Source organism: Leptonychotes weddellii, chromosome 15, assembly GCF_054177405.1.
Source record: "Leptonychotes weddellii isolate Sample4059 chromosome 15, ASM5417740v2, whole genome shotgun sequence".
Taxonomy (NCBI): domain Eukaryota; kingdom Metazoa; phylum Chordata; class Mammalia; order Carnivora; family Phocidae; genus Leptonychotes; species Leptonychotes weddellii.
This window is the reverse complement of record NC_138383.1, coordinates 35,415,467-35,430,726: the sequence shown is the minus strand read 5'-3', so window position 1 is coordinate 35,430,726 and position 15,260 is coordinate 35,415,467. Positions and strand designations below refer to the sequence as shown.

At 35.8% G+C, this 15,260-nt stretch overlaps 1 protein-coding gene across 1 annotated transcript in view; it reads left to right on the top strand.

Moving 5' to 3' along the window:
- The window catches only part of NF1 (neurofibromin 1), a 246,667-nt gene that overhangs the window by 88,689 nt on the left and 142,718 nt on the right, over window positions 1–15,260 (top strand). The window contains exons 9-10 of the mRNA XM_081805985.1: window positions 4,124–4,360; window positions 11,990–12,124. Of these exons, the coding sequence (XP_081662111.1) occupies window positions 4,124–4,360; window positions 11,990–12,124 (372 nt within the window). The remainder of the gene's footprint in view (window positions 1–4,123; window positions 4,361–11,989; window positions 12,125–15,260) is intronic.

Here is a 15,260-nt window from a genome sequence, read left to right as displayed (position 1 = left end):
GAGGCAGAGGCAGAGGGAGAAGCAGGCTCCCTGCCTAGCAGGGAGCCCGATGCGGGACTCGATCCCAGGACCCTGGGATCATGACCTGAGCTGAAGGCAGACACTTAACCATCTGAGCCACCCAGGCGCCCTCAAATTCCATTTTTAAGAGTGTATCTCTGATGAGTTAAAAATTCCTCCCCACATTCATTTGCCTTGGATGTGTTTAATTAAACCAAATTCTGCCTCTTCCCTTCTCTTCTCTTCTCTTCTGTTTTTTAGAGAGGGAGGGGTAGAGGCAGAGGCAAAGAGAGAATCTTAAGCAGGCTCTATGCGCAGCACGGAGCCTAACACAGGGCTCCATCTCATGACCCAAGCTGAAATCAAGAGTCGGACGCTTAACCTACTGAGCCACCCAGGCGCTCCTGTTTTCTCTTCTTTTATCCATTCCTGCAGGGGAAAAATAACTCTAAATCTATGTAGTGACACATTTAGTTTTTCTCAGTGGGGTGCTAGTAGCATTTTGGGCAGGGCAATTCCTTGTTGTGCAGCACTATCTTGTGCATTGCAAGACGCCTAGTATCCCTGATCCTCATTTCATTAAATGCCATTTGGGCCACTTCCCTCCTCCCACCCCCAGACATTATGAACAATAATATGCGTTGAGGGAATGATATGTTGCTCAATTGAGTATCCGTGGGTTAAATTATGGGTATAAATAACATGAGATGTTATTTATCCCCAAAAGGGAAAGCTTAATGAATCTGATTGCAGATAAGGTATGTTTGTATTAAAAATTAAAAAAACTTTTACTTTACTTTTGCCAGGGTAGTGAACCAAGACATTGTATCCTCAATGTTTATTTTCAAGGCCATTTTAAGGGAAAAAAAAAAAAAAAAGAGAGGATTTCCCCCCTCAGGTTTATGTGTAATTCAGAATTAAAATATTATTATTTTTCTCCTTTAACTTATAATACTAAAAGCATTCCATTTATTACAGTGGATGGTTTTACATAAATGCTTAAAACTTGTATTAAATAAACCCAAGTATATACTTCTTTGATACTTTGTGGCTAGTTACTTTAATTGTGAAATATTTTTGTCTACAATTGAATATATAGAGCACTTTCAAGCATGGACTTGGCACTGCTGTAAGTGGCTGAGCTGCTCCTTTGTGGGTTTAAAGCATGCCTGGAGTGGTACTTCATGCATGCCTCAGTGTATATGGTGAAGTGGTTGTGCATCCTTCTGTACTCTGATGAGTACTGCATGTGTGAAGGTGGAGTGTGTCTGTACCAGAGGTCACGTCGATAAGAAGTCTGTTTTTATAAAGAAAAACCTATATTGACTAAGTTTTAAAATACTCAGCATCAGTAACCTTTAATGAATAGCTTGACAAAAAGCATAAATTTGAGTATGTAAAGTATCTTAAAGCTATACTTTAAATGATGATACTTTATTATATTATAGAATGTTTGATAAATTGTTTCTTGTTAGGATTGGTTTTTTTCTTTCCTATGGTTTGAGGGTAATAGATATTGAATCTGAAGTACTTTCTGACTGAAAGGACTATTCATAAAGTAACTATGCAGATTTATGGAATTGACCATTACAGAGTCTCACTGAAGACCGTTATGGAAATACTTTGTCTTGAAATCCCATGAAGTTTTTCTTAGATATTTGGACTCCTAAACTTAATTTATTCTTAGTGTAAGATTTCCTTTTTATTGATTCTTGGTTCAATACACCTCATAAGTTCTTTTCTTCCATGGTTCTTTAGCCAAATTCACAGATTTTGTTTCTTACTGTCACATTGTCAAATAAAAGTTTTTGATATGTTTTTGAGGTTTATTTAGAATTGATAGTGGTTTGCAGTTTTGTTTTCTTTCTGGGAAACATTCATACTCAGTTCATAAGTACAGCGTTTAGATCTAAAATATTCTGTTTCTTCCTAAGAAATCTGAAAATCTGTTGACTATTTGAATTTTATTATATTGTAGACTTCTGTCAGCTTTGAAAATGGTACTCATAGTACTGTCACTTTTTTTATTATGGCATGCTATAAGAGATGAATTATAGTTATAAGATCTGTGTTACATACTTAATATTTATTGGGTTCCTTTAGGTTAAATTAGGTATGTTGTTAAAATTGGGAAATTAAAGAAATAGTAATACACATATGTGACCCAGATATCTTAGCAATCAGTGGGACATGCTGTAGCTGTACAGTACTTGGTATTCTGGTTTTTTCCTTATGGCAGTTGTAGTTTCCTTATAGATAGCTCACATACTGAGAATGACATGATCTCTTCCTCCTGAGAGTTTGGATAAATTCTGTCCAAGGCACTTGAAAATTTATTTAAGTAATCTCTTGAAGAATTGCCATAGTTTGCTCATACTATGTACTTGTAAAAGTATTGCCATTTGTTTGGCAATAAACTTAGTGTTTTCAAGGAGGGAAAAAAAGGAATGTCTACTTTAGTTGACTAGTTTCAGAAGAGACACATTTAGTAACTGCTTAAAACACTATAATTTTTGCCAACTACATGATGCCTAGTTTTTAGTGCATAATTTATTTGAAAGTGTATCTTTAACTTTTACATTAAAACGAATATTTATATTATGAAAAATGGCACTTATGACAATCACTAAATCTTAAGTTAAAATCATGTTATTTTATAGGATGCATCTCGTATGGTGATATGATTTCAGTAACTATCGATATAGCATAATAGTTTAGATAGGATGTTATATGGGATGCATCTCTCTTTAGTTATTAGTTTCTGACAAGATATTATGGGGTCAGGAGAATGAGTAGTAGGACCCTTATCTCAATGCATTTTGTGATAATTCAGCCTTTGTTATTTTAAGCTGATTAATACAAGCTGTATAAATTTGTAAGTATATGGAAATCAAGCTGTGTTGATTGCTTGGGCAAGTCAAATGACTAAATTGACCAAAGTTTAAAGAGTCCATTATATAACCAAACTAAAATTTGATAGTTTGTTAGGAATTAGCTTAAATAAAGTAAGAGTTGGGGGAATAGCAGAAACAACCACATTATCCAAAGAGAATTTATTTCTTCCCCCACAGCTTTTGGGGGCCCTTCCTATAAGTAAGAGTTCAGTATTCAAATTGTGTATTTTAAGTTGATTGTATAATTTACTATCCAGTACTTAGAGTTTATAATCTAATTTTAGGTTAAGGTAATATAACTTGATGCTACCTAGAATATTCTTAGAATTATGGGTGAAGAAATCAGAAGTTGAGAATTTAGCTTAATTTTGGATGAGAAGGAGCCTGGGAATAGGGTGTGATGCTCTTAAGTCCTCTTCCTGTGCTAGTTCAGTCATTCTTTCCGGTGCTTCCTATGGAGCCGGGAGTGTAGTAAGCTGGAAGCCTATGTCTGAAGTTGTCCCATGCCTTGTATAATCTCCATATGGAGTGAAAATTCATCCATTTTTGTATTAACTGATAGACTTTATAGCTTTAGTGATTTTCATAACATAGTAATTAATTTTAAAGTTGAATTAGGCACTATTCAAATAAAATAGGCACTAGAAACTAGAACCAAAACTAAACAGGTGAGACTGAAATAGACAAATATTTACATAAAATTATTACCTTTAAATCTATTTAGCTATGATCCGTTTGTCTTTCTGGTGATCATTAGTCTTTTTGTGTATTGTACCATCATTGCATATCAATTTAAGATTATAGGTTTACTAATAGTTTTATCTCATTTACTAATTTTGTGTTGTACTTATCATTGTTGTTTGTAGGCATATAAGTGATGGTTTGCCACATGTTCCTTCAACATTGTGTTGAACCACTAATCTTTTTTAAAGCTTTGATAGTAGCATTCTTACGTGGGAAAATATATACTATCTATATGTGCATACGTCTCTGAAATGTATAAAATGTTAAACTTAAAAAAAGATTGGCTACAGAATTAGCTCTCTAAAGACTGTTTTTCAGATTCATTAGCTTATCAGTTAAAAAAGACAGTCTCATGCTCATGCACATGAGGTGGCAATTTGTCTCATGTTCATTATTATATTTTAAAATAAATATGGGTTAGTGTTTGAATTAAAGATATTATTTGAAGACTTTGGAAATCATGGTGTGTGTTTGCATGGTCTTAGAAAGTTTTTCACAGAAGGATAAAACATAAGGCTACAGTGTTAACCAGAATGTATAACTCATGCAAATTTTACTTTTCGTCTCTTATGGTCTCTGTTTTTCTACAGTCTGCATTGGATTGGTGGCCTAAGATTGATGCTGTATACTGTCACTCAGTTGAGCTTCGAAACATGTTTGGTGAAACACTTCATAAAGCAGTGCAGGGTTGTGGAGCACACCCAGCAATACGGATGGCACCGGTAAGATTCATCATGAATTTGAATCCCGCCTTCTCCATATTGCATTTTCAGTGTCTCTATCCTATTCCTGCTTTTTTGATTATTTTAGAAAATCAAATGAGCCCCTTCTTTTCTATAAGTATGGTATGTTGTATACCGCAGTATTGTTGCAATGCTAGTCCATGGTGTTTGTTTTTCACTATTTCAGTGGGTTGAACTTAATTTTCTTAGAGAAATTTTCTCACAAAATGCTGTTAAAATCTTAAATTCCCTTCCTTCCTTCCTTCCTTCCTTCCTTCCTTTTTCTCTCTTACTTTGTTTTTCCTGTAACTTTTCCTAATAAATCAAAATATTTTAGTTTGTTTCTCATCTTTGGAGATGAGTAAGGGAAGCCTGACTCCTGGATTAGAGTGAATGTTTCTACTAATGCACGGTTTTTGCCCTTTGGATGCTGAACATTGCACATAGGAAATTAGAAATAAAATTAAACATTTTTATTTAAAATGTATTTCATGTTTCAGCAAATATGCTTTGTGTGTTTAAAATGATAGGCACTTTGATATTGAAGTTTGTGTTTAAACTTAGTAAAAGGAGTGTTTTTAAATTAGGTATCTAACAGATAAATATTCTTAAATGGAATTTTAAAACTTATATGGAACCAATTTAAACAGACAATTACAGATTGTAGAAGTCATTTCTTGGTATTTATGTATAGCAAGAGTATTACACATGGCAACTCTTGACATTGATTGGTGGTGCTTTGTCTTCTGCTTATTTTCTGTTTTTATTGGCTGCTGTCGCTCACATGATCAGATGCCAACCAGTCACTGTTTTGCATGGCAGTGGGCTTCTGTGGCTGTAAGTATGACCCATTGTAACTACCTCAGAAAAGTCGTTGGTTTCTTTGACTTTTCTGTGTGTAGTTACTGTTATAGTCACATCATGTCATTTCAGATGAAAATGTAGAATGTTTTTACCTACTGGTTTTATCTAGTAAATTAGCCACTTCACATTTATAATTTAAACAGCTTCCTCCCTGGCATGCTTCTCTTTTCCCAAGTTCCCTTACTCAATAAAATATTTTGGTTTAATACAGTTATTGTTCACTCTTATGCAGTCATCAGTAATTGTTTCTGAGGATTATTTATCTCAGACGTTCAAGTAGAGAAGTTTGCTATACCATATATTTTGGGGTTATTTAGTCTAAAAAATTAGAGCCAAAGAACATGGCAATTATGTTTTATTAAGTAAAATAAATAAAATGCAAAGTTATTTTTAGTTGACTTTTTGTGATACCAACTACTTAATTTTTTAGAAAATTGAAAATTTCACTCTAAGTTAATTGGAGATAAATTTTAAATGATAGTTACTTAAATATCATTTAACTAGACATTTAAAAAGTTGTTTTGGAAAATGACTTAAAATAAATTGTTTAACAATTACTCATTCTAAGTATCTTCTAGGAAATTAGAACTTTGACTTTTTGTTTTAAGTTTTCTACTTCTTATAGAAAATTGATGGCCTCCAACAATAAAAATTGTTAGAAAGTTAATATTCACTTCCACTTTAATTTCAATATACAGTTTACCAGCCATCTGCAATTTAATTTTCTATGCATGAGAACTGAACGAAAATGAAACTAAATTATTCTTTTGAATAAAGACAAAATTTGATTGGTATTCTGAAAATGTTCCCTACATTTAGAAGTTATTTTACTTCTTAGCTCTACTTATTAACCAATTCTAGGAGCAACATATTGTATTACTGGAAGTTATTTCATAACAGCCATAACTAGACTTCTTTTGGTCCAAGGACACCTATGATAAGAATTTAGTTTTTATTTCCTATTATTCTCTGAAAGTTTCAGTATATATTTGGTTTGTAAAATCATTCTTAAGCTGTTTATATATTTATATATGTATGAAATTTTTGTTATGTATGTATATGTATATATATACATATGTATATAATTGTACGTAGTGGCTGAAGGAGAGCTTTCTGGCTGATCTTCTTATCAGAAAAAGGAACGGATTTAATATGAAATAATTTTTTAGAATAATAAAATTTTATAATTTAGATGATCCTTAAGGTGAATCTTACCCCTCTTAAACCTGGTGAGTGAATAGTCAGACAACAAATGTGGAAATATTGAGCTCTTCCACAAGCTGCCAGGCATAGTGTTAACACCAGGGAAGCATGACGAACTAAACAGACAAGGCACTTTCTCTCACAGAGATGCCAGTCTTGTAGCTTTTGCTTGAAAACTTCTAATAAAGAGCTCACTACAGGTGGCCATCAAGTCTGGAAACACAGAAATTCATAATACATGGTTTAAATATGTGACATCAGGGTTTTTCAACCTTGGCACTATTGATATTTTGGAACGTTGTAGGGGACTATCTTATATGTTGTAGAATGCTTCGCAGCATTTCTAGCCTGTACCCACTACATGCCAGTAGTACCAGTCCTGCTAGTCCAAAAATGTCTCCAGACGTTTCCACATTCCCCTGGGAGACAGTTGCCCCCAACTGAGAACTGCTGTATTACGTGACAATTTCAGTGGGTTGTCCTCCTTTGCATTGCCTCAGATGATTCGTGTCTCTGATAAACCTGAGCCTTTGTCTTGCTGCAGAAGTAGCAGTCATGGAGTTCAATCTGTAAGAAGGCTTTATAAACCATCCTGTATTTTGGAGGTGGATGTATTTCTTGTAGGAAAGAGCAGTTTGAAGGTTTTTTTTTTTTTTTTAACCAAGATGGACTCATCTCCCTATCACTCCCATTCATCACTGATCCTCTCTTTTTCTGAAGCTCCATAGAAAACTTCTGATTCTTCCATTAAGACAGCACTGCAGGTATTTCAATAAAGTTACCCTGTACTCCTAAGGTTTCTTTTTATTTTTATATGATTTAGCATTGGGAGGGATTTTATTACTTTAGCTTTCTTTAAGAGCTTGTGGGCTATGTGTGTGTGTACTGTTTGATCTGCACAAATAATGTTTAATGAGTGACAAATAGTCACATGTTTAGTGAATAGTTGACATTCATTTCAGTGTCTGTCCAGTTCTTCAGCTGTCTTCCCTCACTTGTGCATTAGCTTGATCAAAGCAGGAGTGCTTTCTGGCTTGTCAGACATTGGGTTCCTGGCCCCTAGAATAGTATCTGGCATGTAGTAGGCATTTAGTACATATTTGTTGAATGAGTGAATGAATTTCTTTCTTGATTTGCTTCTCTTTTGGAAAGAATTCAACCTAACACCTTTTTTTCAATTAAAATGACATATTAAGACCAGATTTTCATGTTCCAGATGTGGTATAATTGAAGAATGCCATTAACCTGCTGTGCCTGCATACCATGTTTCTACTAATATAGTTTAAGATCGCATAATAATGCAATAATAATAATAATCTTGGATTGAGCTCTTTGGCATTTAAACTTTTTAGTCTTTCCATATGAACATTGAGCCATAGCTTCTCCATTTTATACCTTTGCAGTATTTTTAGAAGTTTTAAATACTTTTTTTTTTAGCACTAATCCTTTACTGTTTTAAAACTAAGGTAGCCAATTAATAATAGATGTATGCATTTTCACAAATATGTGTAATTTATGCACATTTTGCTTCTTAAAGAGATCCTGGCTCAGCAAATGCTCTTACATGCCTGTAATTTAGTCATAGTCTTAAATAAGTTAACAAATGGTTTAAGCCCTTGATAGGCAGCTAAATATTCTGATTAATGAATTTATTGCTGGGCATGACAGCTTCTCTTCTTTGGCCAAAGAACATGTACCAGCTTGGATTCTTACTAATATCTGTAGTATGGAAGGCCAATCAGTAAATTACTGAATGGATTATTTTTCTTACATTTCTAGTTAAGAAATATATTTCTTCTTTAGCATGTTGTTCCTGATTTTATATAACCCCCTAATGGTCATTAATTAAAAGATATTTGAACTGAAAACTTTATTTAACCCTTTCAAGTCCTTACTCCATATTAGGCAGCAGTGTTGGAATAAAATTTATATGCTGATACCTGAGATTAAGAGATGACATAATTGAGGGTGCCTGGGTGTCTCAATTGGTTGGGCAACTGCCTTGGGCTCAGGTCATGATCCTGGAGTCCCGGGATTGAGTCCCGCATCGGGCTCCCTGCTCAGCGGGGAGTCTGCTTCTACCTTTGACCCTCCCTGCTTCTCATGCTCTCTCTCTCTCTCAAATAAATAAATAAAATCTTTAAAAAAAAAATGACATAATTGAACTATTAGGTTTTTGAAAATGATTACTGAATAAGAGATAACTATTATATCTGTTAATTGTTCTCCGATCTGTGTTCCTGTGCAATGGCTGCATCAGGGAAGAACAGTTATGCTAAGTTACAACTTAGTAAATAAATTTGTTTAGTGAAAGTTGATCACTTTGATCTAAGGTGTTACCATGACTTAGAATGAAAAAAGAATAGAGGAGTGCCTGAGTGGCTCAGTCATTAAGCGTCTGCCTTCGGCTCAGGTCATGATGGGATCAAGCCCTGCATCGGGCTCCCTGCTCAGCGGGAAGCCTGCTTCTCCCTCTCCCACTCCCCCTGCTTGTGTTCCCTCTCTCGCTGTGTCTCTCTCTGTCAAATAAATAAATAAAATCTTAAAAAAAAAAATAAATAAAATTTAATGGGAGCAAACAGTAAAAGCGGAATTTATTAAGTACATTTGGTAAGATATTTACAACAGGATTATAAATGTAAAAGCAAACGGTATTTTTAAGTTTTGTTTTTCTTTTCTGTAGTGACATTTTTTTTGTTTTGTTTTGTTTTTTTGTCGTGACATTCTTAAGCATTAATGTGTATGTTAGATAGCTGTTTTCCCCTTTGAGGACCAAAACCCTTCAGCGTTCTTGGGCAACTAACATATGCATCTTACACTTAAGCATTGAGAATTGTGGCTGTGTGTAAAGTTATGCATCTCCACTTTTTGCCTTTGAAAGACAGCCCATTTACTTGGACTTTTTTATTATGGGTGCATAGATGCTGGATAGCCTTTATCTGTGTATGTACAGTTTCTCCAAAGAAGCCATACAGATGCCCAACAGGCACATGCTCAACATCACTAAACATCAAGGAAGTACAAATCAAAACCACAGTGATATATCACCTCACACTAGTCAGAATGATTAGAACAAAGACAAGAAATAACAGGTGTTGGCAGGATGTGGAGAAAAGGGAACCCTAGCGCATTGTTGGTCAGAATGTAAATTGGTGCAGACACTATGGAAAACAGTATGGAGGTTTTTCAAAAAATAAAAAATAAGGGGCACCTGGGTGGCTCAGTCATTAAGCGTCTGCCTTCGGCTCGGGTCATGATCCCAGGAATCAGGCTCCCTGCTCACGGGAACCCTGCTTCTCCCTCTCCCACTCCCCCTGCTTGTGTTCCTGCTCTCGCTCTCTCTCTGTCAAATAAATAAAGTCTTTAAAAAAAAATTAAAAATAGAGATACTGTACAATCCAGCATCTCTACTCCTAGGTATTTATCTGAAGAAAACAAGAACACTAATTTGAAAAGACATGCACCCCTATGTTCATTGCAGCATTATTTACAATAGCAAGATATGGAGGCAACGTAAGTCCATCAGTAGATGAATGGATAAGAAGATGTGGGGAGGGGTGCCTGGGTGGCTCGGTCATTAGGCATGTGCCTTCGGCTCAGGTCATGAGTCCCAGGGTCCTGGGATTGAGTCCCGCATGGGGCTCCCTGCTCCATGGGAAGCCTGCTTCTCCCTCCCCCACTCCCCCTGCTTGTGTTCCCTCTCTCGCTGTCTGTCAAATAAATAAATAAAATCTTAAAAAAAAAAAAAAGATGTGGGGAAATCGGAGGGAGAGATGAACCATGAGAGACTATGGACTTGAGAAACAAACTGAGGGTTTTAGAGGGGAGGAGGGTGGGGGGATGGGTTAGCCTGGTGATGTGTATTAAGGAGGGCACATACTGCATGGAGCACTGGGTGTTAGACGAAAACAATGAATCGTGGATCACTACATCAAAAACTAATGATGTATTGTATGGTGACTAATATAACATAATAGAACTAAAAAAAAAAAGAAGATGTGGTTTATATACACACTGGAATATTAGCCATAAAAAAGAATGAAATCTTGCCATTTGCAACAATATGGATGGACCATGGGGGTATTATGCTAAGTGAAGTAAGTCAGACAGAGAAGACAAATACCGTATGATTTCACTTACATGTGGAATCTAAAAAACAAAACAGAAACAGATTGATAGATACAGAGAACAAACTGATGGTTGCCAGAAGGGAGGGCAGTTGGGGGTGGGGGATCAACGAAAGGTGAAGGGGATTAAGAGGTATTTTATTTCAGTTATAAAATAAGACTTTGGGGCATAATGCACAGTATAGGGAATATAATCAATAATGTTGTAACCACTTTGTGTGGTGACAGATGGTAACTAGACTTATTGTGGTGACCATTTTGGAATGTATTTAAGTATTAAGTCACTATGTTGTACATCTAAAACTAAAAACATTAATAAATAAAGGCATATGTGCCAGAACTTGAAATTTTTATGCCCTTTTAAAGGAAAAAGGAAAATGATTTATAACAATAGAAAGAGGTGGTTTTGTGTCCAGGAGCTAATTGTTGGATTTTTGGTTGAGTAACATTCATAATTATGGTATCAGCACAGCATCTACCGTAGTATCTCTGTAATTGAAGCACATTTTTCATGACTTATCTTTGTCAAAGCGTTCTTTCTCTGTTTTACTAATGTTCTTCAGGCAAAATACATGCATTCTATAACTTGAGAGAGGTGGAATGCCATTGAAGGAAAAAGCAAAACTTACAATTAAACTATTAAATTACAGAGATTGCCAATATAGCATATTTCATCAAGTCTAAGAAACACTTACTTTTAGTTTTTAACATCTCTGAAATTGGGACTACATCTTATTTGTCTGGTGTCTTAAGTGGTTTTTCATTTCTTGTGGTACATTAATGATGCATCTTACTAAAATTAATGTAGATTCGGGGTGCCTGGGTGGCTAAGTTGGTTAAGGGACTGCCTTCAGCTCAGGTCATGATCCTGGAGTCTCAGGATTGAGTCCCACATTGGGCTCCCTGCTTGGCGGGGAGTCTGCTTCTCCCTCTGACCCTCCCCCCTCTCATGCTCTCTCTCTCTCATTCTCTCTCTCAAATAAATAAAATCTTTAAAAAAAATAAAATTAATATAGATTCTATGCAATATTTGTGTGGGATAAATGTTTGTTAAATGAATAGGTCCGTGTATGTATTTGTGAGAGCTATAGACTAAATATTTTATCCCTAATGTTTTCCACATTTTGGAAAATTGTTTTTACTTAGGAGTCAATTAAAGTGTTTAGTGTTTTTAATAAATTGTCACTTAAGCTTTATTAGATATATATAAGAATAATATAAATGTTGCAAAAATAGTTTTCATTTGTTTTTTAAGCTTAGTAATATTAACCTTATACTTTTGGATGTTTGTACTCATACCACACATATGGTCATATAAAATGGCTGTTTTTTCAAAGCTTTTTTATAATGGGTTTATTTTTAAAAGTTAGCTATTGTCTTGAATTTGATGTCTGATTTTTACAAGATGATGACATGTTTTTGTTTTTATTTTTAGAGTCTTACATTTAAAGAAAAAGTAACAAGCCTTAAATTTAAAGAAAAACCTACAGACCTGGAGACAAGAAGCTATAAGTATCTTCTCTTGTCCATGGTGAAACTAATTCATGCAGATCCAAAGCTCTTGCTTTGTGTAAGTATTTTTTATGAAATGCCTTGAAATTACTACGCTAACTTAATTTGGTTTAAGTAAAATGCCAAGACTTTGGAGATGATTACTAGCTAAAGAACACTCCTGATCCTTTCTGATGATGCTTGAAACCTAAGACATCTTTAAAAAAAACTAACTTACAGAGAAGTTACATTTCTGTAATACTACTGTAGATTTCTTAACCTTTTTTCTTAATTTTCCCTATCATTAAACTAACATATTTTTGTGAGCTCTTCTTTCTTTGCCTTGTGACCACGTTTATATTAGTTAGACATTATCCTGGGGTGGGGGTGGAGGTAATGAAGCAAACATAAATCCAAGTCCTTTCTCTTGTTCGCAGTTGGTTTTTAAATCTCCAGTTGGGCTTGCCAGACCACTTAGCTTTTTTATTTCCCTTTCTTCTGTCATCAACCTATTATCACTGGCTTTGCCTGCAAATACTATATTGGAAGGAGAAGGGGGTGCAGATGGGTGTGGTTAGCACTTAATTATTGTCATAACTCTGTCTTTGCAGCGTTAGATGGTATTTGATTCCTGAGGGCAACACTGTGGTACACAAAGTAGTTAGGAACTACCAGATGTAAATGAGTGCTAGTTATATGAAGCGATTAAAAGCATGGGCTCTGGAGACAAACCAGCGATGTGATTTGGGTGACTTAACCTCTCTGTGTCTTCCTTTTCTCAAAACGATGATAATAGTTCGTGTCTCAGAGAGATTGTTAAGAAGCTTGAGATAGTACACTCATGCTTTTAGGAACAATCTTTAATAAATGCATAATAAGCACCAAATAAATGTCAACTATTATTACTATTAATAAAAGACAGTTGACATTAATATTAATGTTAGTAATACCCCAAATATGACCGTTTTGTATTGTGAAGGTCATAGGATAACCTTTTTAACCTTTGTTGAAGTTGCTGCAGTCCCTGGAGAGCAGCGTCCAGAAAAATTTCTTACTGCTTTGTTTAGCAATAGGTTTTATAAGTGCTGATAAGGTGCTTTCAAATTACTATATATAGGGGTTCATTACTTGATGTCCATATTTTCAAGAGTTCTGTGAACCCCTTGAATTTTAAAAAATGTGTACATGAGTAGTTTTTCTGCAGAGAAACAAAAGGGGAGAGAGGGACACACACAGAATTCCTAAAGGGATTAGTAATGCCAAAGGATGGCCTGTGATATTTTGAATTCTTTGAAGAAGCCCATCCAAATTTGGGAGTTTCATAGAATATGTTATTAGAATCTGGCATGGAAAATTCCATAAAGTCTTCTCAGTGAGACTATGAAAGTAATCAAATCCCCTTTCTCCTCACGTCTTTGTAGCACAAGTTATTTTCGGTGGGATTTCATCATGCATTTGATGTAATATAATTCCCATCGCTCTGCAGTGCTATACGTCAGGGTAAAGAATGCACCAGAGCCACTGGTGCCTTCAGTGTTAAGTATTTCATTAGTCAAAGAACAAGAATTTAAACAAAACTTGCTGTTTTCCAAGGTTGAAATTTAGCCAGAAGTCATTTAATATTGAAATTATTTTCTTTGCTGCCATCTAGTGGTGAAGCAACTTTTCTCGGCGTAACCAAAGGTAAGTTAAAAGAGTGATTCACTGTAAATACTTAATTGTAGGGACGCCTGGGTGGCTCAGTCGGTTAAGAGTCTGCCTTCGGCTCAGGTCATGATCCCGAGTTCCTGGGATCAGGTCTCACATTGGGCTCCCTGCTTGGGGAAGCTTGCTTCTCCCTCTCCCTCTTCCTCTGCCCGCCGCCCCCACTGCTTGGGCACACACTCGCTCTCTCTGACAGATAAGTAAGTAAAATCTTTAAAAATAAATAAATACTTAATTATTTCCTATTTACATGAAGAATTCTAAATTGTAGTAAATAGGAGAAGTGTAGGAATAACTACTAAATGATGTCAGTCATGGTATTTTTAAGGTCATGTGATTTTATTGTCTGCCATCCCTACCATCTCTGCCCTAATGCGTACTGCTCTTATTCTGTCAGCCCTCCTCAAGGCCCAGCTTGTACCCTCATCTACCTTCCTGTAAACATTTCTTTGCACTGAAGTTAAAGTTATGGTGATGTCTTTAAAAAGCAAATCTTATCATGTCTCTTGCCCAGCTTAGAACCTTTTAGTTGAAATTGCTCTTGGAATAAAGACCAAACTTCAAATAGACCTATAGGGGCATGCAAAGTCTGACTCCCATCTACCACTTTTGCCACATTTAGCATCCTATTTTTCTCTTTCTTTTTAACTGTAGTGGTGCTCAGTCTTCATTCCATATCACTTATCCCATTCCTTCATACCTTCTCTTGCTGTTCCTTTGGCTTATGATATGCTTCCCTTTCCTCTTTCTATGCATAATTCCAGCTCATTCGGACCCGCTCTCACTACCCGGAGGGAGCCTCCCTGACTGTGCCCCCTTTCTCTAGTAAGGTGCTCCTAGCAGCACGTACCTTGCAGTTCTTCTCTCGTTTGCAGTTTTACAGTTGTTGGTCTGGTGATTTTATTGATGTCTGTCTTTCCCACCAGACCACATGTTCCAAGAGGGTAGGAAACACATCTTTTTAACTTGCCATGTCTTTGGTATCCAATAAATGTTATTACGTGTGAATGAATCTAAATTTTATAAAGTAGGCTAATAGTTTTGAATTACAGATATTCTGGGATGAGGGTTTACCTTAATCATTATAATGGGAAAGAATCCACAGTTAGCAAAGTAAAATAGTGGCACGTGTTGCATTGGTCCCACTTAAATGAACCATATAGGGGCGCCTGGGTGTCTTAGTGGGTTGAGCGTCTGACTTGATTTCGGCTCAGGTCATGATCCTCAGGGTCATAAGATGGAGCCCTGGCCGGCTTCAGGCTCCATGCTCAGCAGGGAGTCTGCTTGAGATTCTCTCTCTCCTTCCCTCTCTGCTCCCCCCACCCACCGTCTCTCTAAAATAAGTAAATCTTTAAAAAGAACCATATATTCTTGAAGTGTAAATAGATGCTTCCAAGGTACAGGAAGCATTTTAGTCTCTTTAGGTAGACATTTGCATTTATATATGCCACTGATTTGCTTTCCTTAGTATACAATGTTTTTCCACAATGAAAAAGTACAGGCATCCGGAG